Source organism: Colletotrichum costaricense (genome assembly GCF_030867565.1).
Source record: "Colletotrichum costaricense strain IMI 309622 chromosome Unknown Scaffold_34.1, whole genome shotgun sequence".
In the NCBI taxonomy this organism is placed as follows: domain Eukaryota; kingdom Fungi; phylum Ascomycota; class Sordariomycetes; order Glomerellales; family Glomerellaceae; genus Colletotrichum; species Colletotrichum costaricense.
Window position 1 is genome coordinate 175,864 of NW_026848263.1, and position 14,373 is coordinate 190,236.

Genomic DNA, 14,373 nt, shown 5'->3' on the forward strand with positions numbered 1-14,373 from the left:
TCTAGTGTTTACATCACTTCATGCGCAGAGACCAATCTGGAGAAGGACTCGGCATTAACGACTGCAAAGTACCTTTTTTAACCCAGTTCTTTTCGGAGTATTTAGGCAGAGTCGCGATCCTTAGCGAGAATCTTACATACCACGGCCTGAGGCTCTTCAAAAGTGATCCTTGCGGCGGATCAAAGATTCCACTTCCAAACGTTGAAACGTCGTTTAGCCAAAGATCTTTCGCCGGTCTTTCGGACTTACCGTCGTTAACACCTGGCAAGAATATAATTACTAATTATTAGGAATATTCTAGAATCTGGCCTACATTAGGGTTCCTTCTGTTGGCCTATAGCTGGCGATTCTAGAGTGGCATATTACGATGTTAAACCTTGCTGTTGAAGGAACATCCGTTTTATTTCAGCAACATAATCAACATTCATCGTTCAGCAAGCCAACTTGAGTGAACCAGTAAAGTAAGGCTGAAATATCTAGCTTTCAATCTTGGAGCCAGCATACATGTAAAGTGAAATATGATCTCCACACCCCATGTTCTCTATAGTTCCTTCACAAGCTTTTGTTCTAGACCACTAGTTCTTGTCCTCTTATTCATGGTGCGAAGGTAGAGCAAGTCTATACCAACTCGTATGGAAATCACCATTTTGAGTTGAGCGCGTGCTTGGGGCACATTGCGCGTACCGTGTAGTCAAAAAGTGTATCGTATCGTGCGATTTCCCTTAAAAGCCTGATCCCGTTAAGGTCGATCTTTTGCGCCTGTAAAGCCAGAAAAAAACCACCACGCAACTGTAACATATCCCGCATGCATCAACATTGCACTTCCAATACCACGCTGCCACAACACAGGGATGAAGCGAGTAGAAGTGTAGAAGCCTTTTCCTAGCTACAAACAACTTACAATGCATAGAAATTAATAAATCACATTTGACCGTTGAACGTCGGCGAATCAATTTACTCACATTTACAATAATTGCATGTGCATGATAACTGTCGACGTGGCATGCTGAGGCAATCTTGGATAAAAGGATGTTACTTGTGATAAAGGCCCAACCGAGGCTGCGTGCCGCCCAACCTCCGAGGCTGGAACATGAGGGGGTTGGGTAGGACAAGACCTGGCCGGTATGTCTATGGCTAGCATCGGAATTACGTATTTACCTGCCCAACTGCCAGGTCTGCATCGTGACTGGGGTGGAGCTCCATCAAGTTAATGTGCTGGCGTCTTTCCTATCTGGAAAATAAAAATCGTGAGTAAGTGCGAGGTGTTGTCGTTAAATTGGCTGGCAATTTACTTCCTCCAAACATTCAATCTAAGCAACTTGGCAATGCACTAACATATCAAGTGTAGGACTGTACAGATCCTACGTGCTCCATAGGTCAAGAATGGAATTCGAAAGTGTGGAAAACTTATGCAAGTAAGCTGGGAGTTTTGTTTAAACAGGTGATTTGGAAAGAGTTGACTTTAGCCAACTGAATAAATGGAGCTGTTGAAAGTGACGGGAGGTCGTCGACGAATGAGTATCTAGGCATATAGGCACGTGACAGCTACAGGGGCACAATATAGCACTTGCGCCACATCCCGCCACAATGGTAACGCAATTAGATTCAGACCCACCCTATCCGTAGCTGCCTGTCTACTGGGTAGCGAACCATCAGGTTGCTCAGCTGCCCGGACGAGGCAACCATGTATCCACCATCCTAACTAAGTGGAGAACAGGAAATTAAATCGTGGCACCCTTTCCCGTCAGTCATGCATCATTCGCCAATTTATTGCCATGCTTTGACATTCCCACCTCAATCCCATGATGAATCCGTCATGCCACCCGAGCGGAAGCGCGTGTATACATTCCCCTCATCATCCGCGGTCTGGCTGGGCGGCATTTTGATGTCTCATGAAGCTGTGGTTTTCTTAAAAGGAGAGGTCCAGGTACATGGGCTGAGCAAGAACATCCTCTATTGTTGCATTCGACTGGGTCACCTTCTTCATCACCAGTTGCCGTGGCATGATATTAGAGCTAATTCCGAGATCCCGTAGTCTGAACGCGATACCGAATTCCAATTCGATAAACAAAGCACATGTCCTCTTCATAAGCCATCATATCACCTCACTATCGGGAGACTTGAGGACGCTTGGCAGCCATAATCTCCACACCCGTTCCCGGCCTTGAAAACAGCCGGACAAAGCCAGAAGCTTTACCCTACCGACTTTACGCCGCAGACCAATATTCTTCGAGATTTTCACACCGAGGCGTCATAGAAGTCTCCAGATATACCTAGAGCCACAATCAGATTGCCTTAACAGGCAAACTATGCGCCTTACCATACAGCGCCTCATACCCGACATGGCTATGTTGTTCGGGTCAAAGGAATGGTCGACATGCCTAAGACGGCCGGCGCCCGTCGGTGAAGCTGTTCACAGCCAGCCGGTACTTCGTCATCTCGTCTAATGAACAGGGTTGAAGGAGGCAGCAAGGCAACTTTGCCGGCCCGCATGCCGACCCAACAATCAGCCCTATGACAGCAAGGCATGAGGTCGTGGACAGCGGCACTGTGCCGTTTCTACAGCCGCGGTGCAGGCTCAAAGGAGTAGCAAGCGGAAAGGGGCGGTGGGCAACAAACATTGAACCAACAACGCCAGCGACCTTTTGTTTGATAGTTCAATCAAAGGACATATCTGCAGTTGGTTGGGACTGGGCCAGCTTACAGGCAACACGACGCCTCACCATTAGCCACGGCGACCAACTCATGGGCAAGCGCCTTTCACTATCAATGTCGTTGTTCGTGTCTTTGTGGATGTGGTTATGATCTATTTCGTACTGATCTGAGAAACGCCCGCCGACGTTCCGAGTTATGACGGACCACCTCATGTGGAATTGAAACGCTGATATTCAACATGATGCATACCACGAGGCTGGCTAGCTGGCACCTAGTTGCCTCGAAAATTCAATGGCTCAAGCCGCCTTCGAATGTTGGTCCCATATTTCATGTAGATCATCATTGGCATACGTCTACACGAGCCTTGTCTTTGAGACTGCGCTGTAAGGCAGACACGTTCTCAACTTGGACCCTTGGAATCCAGAAGGAATTCATAACCCAGGGTGAACATCAAACCATCCCTTCAAAAACACGTTTCAATTCAATTGGGTATACCATGACACCTTTTCTCTCCCTTGGCTGTACTGCTGTTACCCGCGTTATCCCAAGAATGCTTCACTCCCTATCACTATCAAGTTGATAGGTAAACGTGCTATATTTAATAGTCAAAGCCTCAATGGGGCTGAACGTGCCGGCGCCCACGCCCGTTTCTTCATCTTATGCTATTCAAGGCATCACTTCAATAGGGGGTAATAGGGGGTTGGTGTAAGGCGCGTCCTCTTGGCCATCCATTGGCTAGCACGTTTTCAAGCGGTGACAATTTGCAAACTGCGCCACTAGCCGGCCGCCCTCACAAGCAAACCAAATACCTTTACTTGAACTCCCTTTCACCGGTTTCAAACTCCTTTGTCTACATGCATCATTTATTGAATCGCCTTGCAGGGGTTCCGGAAATATCGCGCATGATCAAAGAGGTGTGTGTAGTTGGGGTCCCGTCATTCGCAAGGAATAAGCTCTGTCTTCCCCTGAATACTTTTCTTTTTCGTGATGGCCTCACGTATGTTGCATATCCGAATCTGCAGGCCTTTGCAATCCCTGAATAGGAACTTTACCCGCTCCTTCCGCCACAAGTCACGGGCGGCATCCTACTCGTTGAGGCTCTCGGGGGTGCACTTCACTTCCCGTATAATGGGCACCTGCAGAGGGGCAATGATGGCAGTATGTAGGGCTCCTGATATCCATGCTTTCCATTGTACTTTTCAGCTTGACCACAGCGAGCTTCTTGAGTGAAAAAGATTCTTCCACTTTGCATATTTGAGCTCGCAATCTGTAGTACTCTGTACGACCCCAACGAGTGTGGGCCAACGGCTTTCAAGTCGTTGGAGGGTGTGTACGACGGTGCACTTGCAAGAGGCTGCCAGTGCAACAGGAGATCTCGAGACTGCGATCTTTCGGCAGTGATACTGACGAGTGGATCTTATTCTCGGACTCGATCAGGGACGCAGCCCCGTACGGGGCTCTTCCGAAGTCCCGAGACCGTTTCTCACGCGTGCCGCTCGCCCGTCCGGAGCACATCAGCCTTCGTTATGTGGCGCTCCGCCACGCTCATCGCTGTTCCAGATTGTTTGTGAATGGCTCAACGATGAGTGGGAAACAGTGCACCAAATAGGCATACTTCGAGATTATTCAACGTCTGACAGCCAATATTGATTGACCAACCAAGGTTTCCCCAGGGAAAACTCGCAGAGCTCGGTCAGGCTTTGTCATACACGGAGATCTCAGACCGAGGTTGCACGACCTCGCAATGATGCCCGTCATCCACCACTCATCGGGAATTCGGGACATTCAGTTTCGCGCTGAAAGCTATCCCGGTCCAGGCAGTTCTCGGGCCGTCATAAGACAGTCAATCCTCAGCCTGCCGTTTTTCGGGGCTTACCTGGAACCAAGACAGTAATGATATTCCCGTCCACAGCGCCACGCGGGAAAACGAATCACTCGCAACGAGTTGCTTACACCACGAAGTAGCCCCAAAGACGCCTTGCGACAGTCCACCGGTCTTTCGGTCGAGACAACACGTCGCCGCGCATATCATGCTTCATTTGCTGTCCTACGGGACGCCTACTTGGACGAAGACATCAAGGTCCTCGATTCGAGCTCATCCTTAAAGTATGTGCCTCCGACATCAGTGTTTACGATCGTGGCATTCAGCTATTCGGGAAATGTCAGGTGAACACTGGAGAATGAGCCCATTTCTGCTCGAAAGGAGACCTTTGCATGAATTTCAGGGCGAAATAGGGCTTACATAGGTACAGTTGGGCTCTACTATAGGTCAGTTTGATAGGCACTTACAAGTCCACGACTCCAATCTTCTGCCTCGAAGATAGCGGCCGCGCAAGTGGGCCAAGAGCAGCGGGGTACGCTTCTCGATCTCGCATCTGCTTACCACCTCTGTTGAGACCTGAGCATTATTGGCCTCCTCTTCGCCGTTCGATATCAAGGCATGAAAGACATCATAGACAGTTTTATGATGATTCGGCCTGAGTACGGCACGCTCGCCCCGTAGAACCTAGGCCACATGGTGGCCCTCAGACCAGCACGGCTCAGCCCCATAAGCTACGCGAGTGATGAGTCTGATTAGCGATTCATCTTGGAGTGTTGCCGCGTAGCGAAAGTTAACATGGGTATTGATGCATATCGGACCCCCATGGTCAAAGATGGCATAATATTGGGTATAAGATTTCCAGCCATTGATTGGCAATTGGCCGCAGATGGTCGCAGATTGAGGCCGTCGGGCGACCATCAGTCCAGGGCAATCAGGGGAATCGACTTCAATGCTAATGTTGTGATGAATCCCTACGAATACGCACGCGGGATACGTCCGAAGCTCCCGCACGGGACAACCCGCATAATTCTACCCTACTGCGTAGAACATTGGCTAAAGTAGGTCATTATCATTCTTCAACGGATCTGCCACCCGGGGCCCACCGGTCCGGGATGACCCCAGCTCGGGCCCAGACTCCCAATGGTCTTGCCGCGTGGTAGCCTGGGCACTGGCATCGGCATTGGTAGAGATGATCGAGGGTGTGAAAGGCGATGAGTCATATCGCGCTGTCAACTTCCGAACAAGTGCTATAGAAGCCATACGAAACGCGAAATGAAGAAAGGGGAAATTCAGGCGAGATAAGGCAAATATCAAAGGACCAGGGCCTTAGATTATGTAGGGTCTTCACGCCTTTGGGGGAGGTGGCCAACTTTGCTTACCTCCGGTAAAGATCAGAGAGTCAGATCATTAACGGTAGGGGTATCTAGGCAACCGAGTTAAATTGTAATGACTAGTTACGCGACTTTTGATAAGTTCTTTCTCATCTTCAGTTGAATAGTTACGCTTTGGATTGTTCATGTTTCTATTTTGTCCAAATGCTCTGGCATTGGACAGGAGTCCAACTGGCGAACCTCCGATTCATCTCGAGAACGTTGCGTCTTGATCCGGAGGACTTGGAGGGCTGCCGTCCTCCAAGAGAAGGATGAGGACTCGCAAGGCATCTGGTCTGCCTCTTATTGTCTCACACATCGGTCATGGACATGTTAACCAAGCCTTGACGTTTTAGATGACGGAGTCGACTGATGTTTCACCTAGGATGTGGTTACTTAGTTATTGGTCACTCAGCAAGAACATCGAATGCACCAGAGTCCCGACAATAGTAAACAGTCCGCATTATGAGGTGACGCGAACACGAGGGGCATGTGTACTGTAATACAACAGTAAAACATGCAAAATTGCATGCATCCTCGTAAGCAATGAAACTGGCGTTTTATCCGTTTAAGACCACAAATTGCACAACTGCGTGTTACTACTCAATCTGGTACGCACTTATACACTCTCGGTAACACGACGGTTGGCTTGTTGAACGTTAGATCTTGACCGAAGAACGTCTGGTGATGCACAAAAGGGTTCGCAAGAACATCTTCTGGCGTGATCTTAGATTGAAGACACTCTAAAGTATAAAAAGTCAAGCTCTGTGAGACCAGTTGCTATAGCTCCTCACATCGAAGAATTAGGACGCTGTAAATTGGTTCGTGAATCATGGAATTTGGATTTCGCATCGAGGTGAAGCATGTGAGACCATCCATTATTGACGAGAATGCAGCTTGAGCAGGCAACCAGGCGTTCATACATATCCCTCCACTTCGCGTTGCGATCCCATGCGTGTATGAGCACACCAACATTTGCAGTGAGCGATGTTACTTCATATTTAACATGGCGGTGAGTCATTGGCAACTTTGCCTTACGTAGGCAATGAAATCGATGTCCGACCTCGGAAAGAAAGACGCTAATGGTAATAATGATCCAGTCTTAAGACGATCGATAAGCGCGCTTGACCATTAATCATGTGTTCTGTCATTCGTTGAATGGAAAAGGCCATAACAACTAACACGATAGCTCGTACCTGCTGGCTAGTACCTCTGTCAAATTGCTGTGCTAGAAGCGGTGAGCAATCACCCAAGGATTCGGGAATCAAGGGTACCACGCCAGCCACCTCATTTCTGCCTGACACGTCCAGTTCTTCGCCAACCAAGGTAAGCACCCTGACCTTGAGTGGCCCGTGTCCAAGTCTAGCATTCTGAGGTGAATTGCTCGTGAGCGTATTGATACCATGAGATTCAGATATTCAGGTTCAATGCATGATAAATATCGAGGATATCCACTTGAATGATTAACTCCAAGTCAACCTCGTTGAGGGGAAATCCTACCACAGAAAAGGTACCTATTGGGAATGACTATTCCACTTACTTGCAAACCCCACGTCCGATGGATTTAGTGCTATGACCGACAAGGTTATTGCTGCACTGCCAACAAAGGGACCGCCTGCTCGGGAGCAAGAGGTGCCAAGCGTAGAACTTGTGCCCATATAGCATCGTCGGTCATCTCCACTAACAAGGCAACCAAGCACTAATGTGCCAGTCTACATTAGATGATCAATATCCCCTCAAAACCCCTCATAAGGCCTTCACCGGTGCGGGTCTAGCTTCATGAGGTTGACTCATGGTGCGTTCTATTGGAAAAGGTCAGAAGGCCTACGCCCGCCGAACCGAAAAACTTGAGAAACACCCAATGATGTATCACTGCAGTGACAAAAAGCACAACATGCAGTAGCAACCAACATTTAGAGTGTTCAAATGATTATCGAAGTGCTTTAATCGAGGCACTTGGATTGAGAGATCTGAAGAATTCCAATACAGCCTGCATGATAGCGTGAGTGGCTGGGCTCTCAGCCTCGGCGCTCTTCACACTCACCCCTAATTCCGCCTCACCTGAGAAAGGCGACACCGTTACCCTACAAACTTTTGAATAAGCGCACATTGCCTCGGGCGTATTTTCTCTATCTTATGAAAGAAAATAGCGCATTTAGCTGCCTTTGTGGGAGCCGGGCGTGATTGTATCGTGGGATGTTGTCCTTTTTCACTTTCTGAGCAGTGTGGGCAACGCTCTACACTTACAATAGAACCTCGTGTAGAATCTCACCGAAACAGAGGAAGTAATAGGCTGTGATGGTGTTTCTAAAATGCAAAATCTTGCTGGGTGATGAAAGAGATTCAGCGTACATCTGATGTTTGTTCTGGAAAGACAGGCTGGCCGTTCAGACGAAAAGTCAATGCCGACATCAGATGGACCATAGTCAGACAGCATGACGATGAATTAAGCTTAATTTGGCTACCCACATGGTGTCGGTAGCGAAAGTAGAAAGGAGTCTTCTGCGTTGCATTGCTAGGGCATAAGAGATAATGGCAGACACTTATCTTGTGTCGAGGCAGCAACTCTCACTGAAATTGCGACACTATTGTTCTCACCTTGCCTGATGGTGGTCTGCTTTGCGCTGAAGCGCTCATAAATTGGTTCAGTGTATTATTTTCAACTTTGTATTCGTATTAATTTTGTTGATAGAGTCAAACAGTTTTGTTACAATTCGTTTTTGATTTATGGAGTTTGAGCAGTGCTCTTGGAACCTGGCAACAAAGCATGTTTTCTGTCACGAGACAGGAAGATTACTAGCATATTATGACACATTCTACCATGTAGATTCTCTCATAGACCTCATTGTGGAGATTGCTTTTTACCACTTTATTCTAGATCCGTTACTTTGAGCTACTACAAACCTAGTATATGTGCTCATGGATGTGCGCCATGTCTCGACATATTCCGTTCGACGATTTACGACGTTGATAAGTGTCACGGCTTGTACCACGCACCAATTGGCATAAATAGATTAGAAAGCAGTTGTAATTGAGCAAGATTGAATGACCAAAAGAGTCACGTCTTCCAATGATGAAAGTGACGACTACCTACAAGAATGGCCAGCACGTCGCGGTTCAGTACTCTCTGAACCTACAGGCAGTCATACTTCATGTGAACATTGAAAAATCACTGAACATGGAACCAACATCTCGAAATATCCACTTGGAGTGCCTTACCAATCAATCAAGTCAAGAAACTTTCGAGGAGCTTGACATCATTTTTGCCACAGCCATAGCCTATTAAATCTCCTCAGCTTCTAAGGTTGAGCCTTAGCACACGAAACTTTACTGAGTTGCGAGACAGCTCGGTGCTCAACAGCGCAGATTCACTGTGGCCTCAAATTTGATCAAGGGTGGTTTCCTAGAAGTTGACTGAACTGATTATTGGAGTTGTGTCGAGTGCAACGCTGTTTCTAGGTGTCATGACGAAGGGAATCTGGCAGGAATACTACTCGCTCTCTCATGATGGACCACGGGTGATTAATACCATGCCGTAGACTTTCGAAGCTCAAGCATCTTCTCGTATGCCTGAATCTTCTCGCCGATACCATTGTCAATTCCACTGAAACGTCATTCCGGCAACTACTCCTCATAGAAAGCTTCACTTTTGCAAATGGATAGATCCAGAACATCGGCGCGGCTCGCTCGTTCTTATGGTACTCCCTTCTCGCCGCCAGCGTAAATTAGTCCCAGATCTAGTCCCAATACTTCTTCTCAAGAAAACCAGTTAGATCCACGAATCAGGCTTCGAGCTTTTGACAATGTTTGTGACGCAATTGACTGTGTTGAAGATTTCCCAGTCAATAGTTCATGCGTTCTTCATTATGTAGAAGCACGTAGAGAAGAACACATTTAGCCGGCAGGACACCAAGTCGTCAGATCGTGACCAGCTTCATGATGACAGTTGAGGTGCCCCTTTTCAGGACGGTCTAGACTTTTCACTTCACATGTATGCATCGCGCAGAACGGGTTGTGGAAGCTGGTCCATTATCACATCCTACAGTAAAGCAAGGGACTACGGCTACATCTAGGCGCAATCCTAGGTAGTCACAAGAGGCCTTTTGGAGTAGTGCACTGTTGATGGCAACTTATTCCCGTTTTCGCGACTTTGGGTCGACAATACCATTCGTAGACAGCAAGTAAAGGTGGTTGTAAGGACACATGCAGGGACATCATTGCACAAACTCAAACGACTCTATTATATCATGATATCATACAATACTTTTATCTACGCCCAACGCAAGTTGGTCTGCTTCTTGCGAACCTATTCCTCTTGTTAGCAAATGATCCGCGAAAATATTTGCGGGAGATATAAACTTACAATGGGTCCCAACACAGTGACACCAACAGTGAGCGCAAGAACAGTCGAAATCAGGCTAATCTTGTTGAAGCCCTTGCCGAGAATATCAAACGCAAAGCTAGGCGCGACACGGCTTCCAAAGACGTCGACGCCGTAGGAGAAGACCAAGCTGGTGCTCTCCACAACGGTGGGCGAGGTAATGATCTTTTGCACGCCAATGACATCGCGCTGGTGGGTAATGACTTGTCTGGGGTCGATCTCAATGGCGGGGTGGTACCTGATCAGGCCCTCGGCCTCCATCTCCGCGGGTGTCGGGTCGCGTCCGACTGGACGTCTCGGCTCAAGGAGCTGGCGGGGAAGACTGACAATGGCGTGAGACTCAGGCAGGTAGCCTAGGACGTGTCGGCTGGTGATGCCCTGGCGGGTCTGCGTGACGGCAAGAGCGGCCAGAGGGGCAGACAAGATCCAAGCTTGGCTGATCACTGAGGGAAGGGGTACGCCGGTCGGGGTATCGACAGGCTCGGTAGAGGAGAAGTTGGCAGCATCACCAAGCGGGCCTCGGTCATCGGCGTACTCGCTCTCGTACAAGTCGGAGACCACGATCTGGTTGCCCTTCAGGGTTTGTCCAGAGAGAGGCTGGCCGGCATCATCCTTCAGAGAATACTGCCCGAAGAACGAGCAGGCGAACCAGTTCTCAGCGAGTGTGCATTCGATATTCTTGTTGCCATCAACTCCCTCATGGGTAGTGGAGTGGAGGACAGCGCCCGAGACCGAGTCAATCAGGTATACGTTGAGAGAAGACTTGGCGTTGCTGTAGGCAGAAACAACAATCGTGTTGGGGTTCAGGTACTTATACTTGACGCGTCTATCGCCAAGAACACGTCCGATGGAAGCAATGGGATCGTGGACGGGGCGGGTTGCGATGTTGACGATGTCGAAGCCCGTTGGCGCAGAGAACTCCCAAGCAACCTGTTCCTTGCCTGTGCCTTCCTCATCGATGTAGGTCAGGCCCTTCAGCTCGCCCTTCAAGCCACGAACGACGACAGTTTGTGTGGGTATCCATGCAGCAGGGACGTCGCCGATGGCACCTCCAACTCCAACGGGGGCGAGCCATGGTCCTGAAGGGCTATCGACAATGACGGCAGCTTGAGTTTGCACCCAGGAGCCTTCAGGCATAGAGTCAACCATCTTTCCAGTGTCTGTCTTGGCTATAACGTAATCGCCAAAGTGGCCTCGAACAGTGACGGTGGACTTGGCATCCTCAACGAAGATGCCCTTGATATCCCAGGTGTTCCAGGGGGCGATATCGACAGCGTGGAGTTTCCAGATGACTTTTCCATGCTTGCCGATATCAATACCGAAAAGCTTGCCGCGTCTGGTCACCAGAACCACGATCTTGTTGAAGCCGAAGGCATCGCGAGAAAGACCCTCTGTCCTTGAGGTAATCTCAGCTCCGGTGATGCTGCTAACCAGACGCTGGGGGATGGAGGCGAGATAGTCGGGCAGATAGGCGAGGTCATCGAAGTGGCGTTGGACACGGTGGATGTAAGCAGACAGGACGTTGTCGTGTGCCTCGGCTTCAAGGGTCTTGGCGAGGTCCTCGCTTTCGGGGATCTCTGCGAAGGCGGCGGCGACACCTCCGGTAAGACCTTCGGGGCGAACCCAGGCCTCTTCACCGTTGCGGACCAAAACCCAGTCATCCAGAGTGGTAACAGCTGCGCAGCGGACAGCAAAGTTGTCCGCAGCCTTCTTGATAACCTCGGATACGGCGTGGAGAGCCGCGAATCTCTCATTGCCTTCCTTAAAGGCCCATTTTCCGAGGATGGCATGCGAGCTTGACGAGGTAAGGATAACCTCCTCTTCGGTGATGCGCGTGAACCACACGTTGGCGCCTTCGGAGCTAGTCGAGAAAGCGCCCAGTCCAGGAAGCACAGGCAGCTCGTGGTGCTTGGTTACGGCATTGGTCTTGATATTGACGTGGTAGACCTCGCCCTTGTGGCTGTCAGAGGATCTGCTGTGCACCAAGAAATGCGGCTCTGCGTTGAGGTGATGCGGGGCATGGATAGCTACATCAAGAGTCCTGGGAAACGGGAGGGCAAACTCCTGCTTCGACTTGGTGCCCAGAACATTGACCTTGAGCTTCGTGTGATCGCTATCGAGCCAGGCGACGATGGGAGACGCGGAGTTGGCGCCAACGAACATGACGTCTCTTTTATCTGTCACGTCGCCTTTGCTGCCGAGGCTTATATCGTCGATGCGCTTTCCAGTGAGGGTGTCATGGACGGAGACTCTCACAGCCCACATACCGTCGTTTCCGTAAAGGCTGACAACAAAGATCTTCTCGATGTTGTTGGATACCTGGAGCGGGATGGTTTTAGACACATCCTTGTTCTCCCAAACAACAGTTCCGTCAGCTCCGTTGAGTCTTCTCAGGACGGTAGAGCCATCCTCCTCTTCGAAAAGCGCCAGCACATCCTTGCGTCCGTTTTCTGTCATCTCCATGACTTCCAAATCCTTGATTGTACCCACAAAGTCGATCCACCAGGCGTTCCTGCCGGACAAGGCGTTCCAGGCATGTACTGAGCTTCCGTACGCAGACACAACCCAATCCTCGTCCTCGGCCGCTCGCAAGTGTCCACCTCCATTCGTGATGTTGCCCGTCAGGAATTGACGCCAGACGACCGCGCCGTTGCTGGGATTGACGGCTCCGAGCACCCCAACATCGCTGAGGGTGTAGAGTAACGAAGCCTTATCGTCGCGCCGGGGCTTGTGGAATAGGGTGGTCTCGACCTGAGGGACGCCGATGAGCTCGTGGTGGTAATCGATGTCGCCAACCTCGTCGACAAATACCGCGCCGACGAGCGACGTAGCTGCGAGAAGCAGCGTCGTAAGGCGCATGGTAATGGGGTGTGGTGCTTTGAGCTTGTCGTGGAGTTGGACAGCTCCAAAAGTGTGTGAAGCTCGCACGTCACTTGGTGGTGGTCTAGTGGTGGTAGGAGCAGTGCAGTACGATTACCTAGTGTACAAAGCACAGCGTACCTCGCCCGCAGTGGAAGGCCCCATATTTCTGTTGGAGGCGTGGCTGATTGGATGTGGGGGAAGGCCCGTGCCAGGCGCGCAACATTGACGACCGAAAGCTTTCAGAAGACGAAGGTGCCCTGCAGTGCGATCCTCTCTTCCAAAGCCAAACCAAACCACATTCGCTCGAAGCTCAGCGCTCTATCCCGTAGCCAAAGCTCTCATAATGGTATGTGAATCTCCCGTGCATGTTCAAGTTGGATAATGCTAATAGGCGCAGGCGCGAAACTCAGAAAAGGCGCAGTCCATGCTGTTTCGCTTTCGCGAAGCGCAAGCAGCGGACCTGGGCATTATCGACATCGGCCGGACAAGACGACCAAGAGTGATCACCGAGGTCGATTCGATACCGTCATGCGAGAAGTGGCGTGGCCAAGTCTTGAAGGAGATCTCGCGCAAGGTCTCCAAGATTCAAGATACCGCTCTCAGTGACTACCAGATTCGCGACCTCAACGACGAAATCAACAAGCTCATGAGGGAAAAGTACATGTGGGAGGTGCAAATACGAAATCTTGGTGGACCTAATTACATGCGTGGAGGCGGCAAGATATACGACGAAGAGGGACGAGAGATACCAGGGGGTGGAAAAGGCTATCGATATTTTGGACGCGCGCGAGATCTGCCCGGAGTGAAGGAACTATTCGATGCAGCCAAGGCAAAGGCTACAAACGAAAAACCGCTGGAGACGAGGGACGACTTGCGGAAACAGGTCGATGCGGCGTACTACGGTTACGCGCCAGATGAGGAGGACCCGGAATTGCTAGCGTATGAGCTCGCAAAGGAGGAAGAGGCCCTCGCGCACATGGCAAAGGCCGGAAAGCAGCAATTGCCGCCTGACTGGGAGGCTTTGCCGGGTGACACAGGCGACGGAAAGGGCTGGGAGCTGCCGACGCTGGAGGAGGTGCAAGAAGAGTTGATTAACAGGCGGCGGCAGAAGCTCTTGGACCAATTATAGCAGCCAACCCGCGCGCTGCCTTTTCGGTTACGATGAGAACTGCTTTGATCTTTTTGGAGGGTCACTGGTGTTTTTCGAGAGGTCGTGTCGCTGCTGTATCATATTGCAAAGTTTGGGGTTCAGTCATAGCCTGAAATGATGGCTGGCGTTCTTG

General features: G+C 50.1%; 3 protein-coding genes across 3 annotated transcripts; 2 read left to right on the top strand and 1 right to left on the bottom strand.

Annotated features, from left to right (window-relative positions):
* Nucleotides 1-7,005: 7,005 nt before the first annotated feature.
* Nucleotides 7,006-7,509, top strand: CCOS01_16866 (uncharacterized protein; the record flags this gene model as incomplete). Its single annotated transcript, XM_060465001.1, has 2 exons — nucleotides 7,006-7,199; nucleotides 7,416-7,509. 2 exons carry the CDS (start codon nucleotides 7,006-7,008, stop codon nucleotides 7,507-7,509), a joined length of 288 nt encoding a protein of 95 aa, XP_060304489.1.
* A 2,608-nt stretch (nucleotides 7,510-10,117) lies between these two features.
* Nucleotides 10,118-13,087, bottom strand: CCOS01_16867 (uncharacterized protein; the record flags this gene model as incomplete). The annotated part of the gene is made up of 2 exons (XM_060465002.1): nucleotides 10,118-10,153; nucleotides 10,211-13,087. 2 exons carry the CDS (start codon nucleotides 13,085-13,087, stop codon nucleotides 10,118-10,120), a joined length of 2,913 nt encoding a protein of 970 aa, XP_060304490.1.
* Nucleotides 13,088-13,514: 427 nt separating this feature from the next.
* Nucleotides 13,515-14,219, top strand: CCOS01_16868 (pre-mRNA-splicing factor ISY1; the record flags this gene model as incomplete). The annotated part of the gene is made up of 1 exon (XM_060465003.1): nucleotides 13,515-14,219. One exon carries the CDS (start codon nucleotides 13,515-13,517, stop codon nucleotides 14,217-14,219), a length of 705 nt encoding a protein of 234 aa, XP_060304491.1.
* Nucleotides 14,220-14,373: the final 154 nt, after the last annotated feature.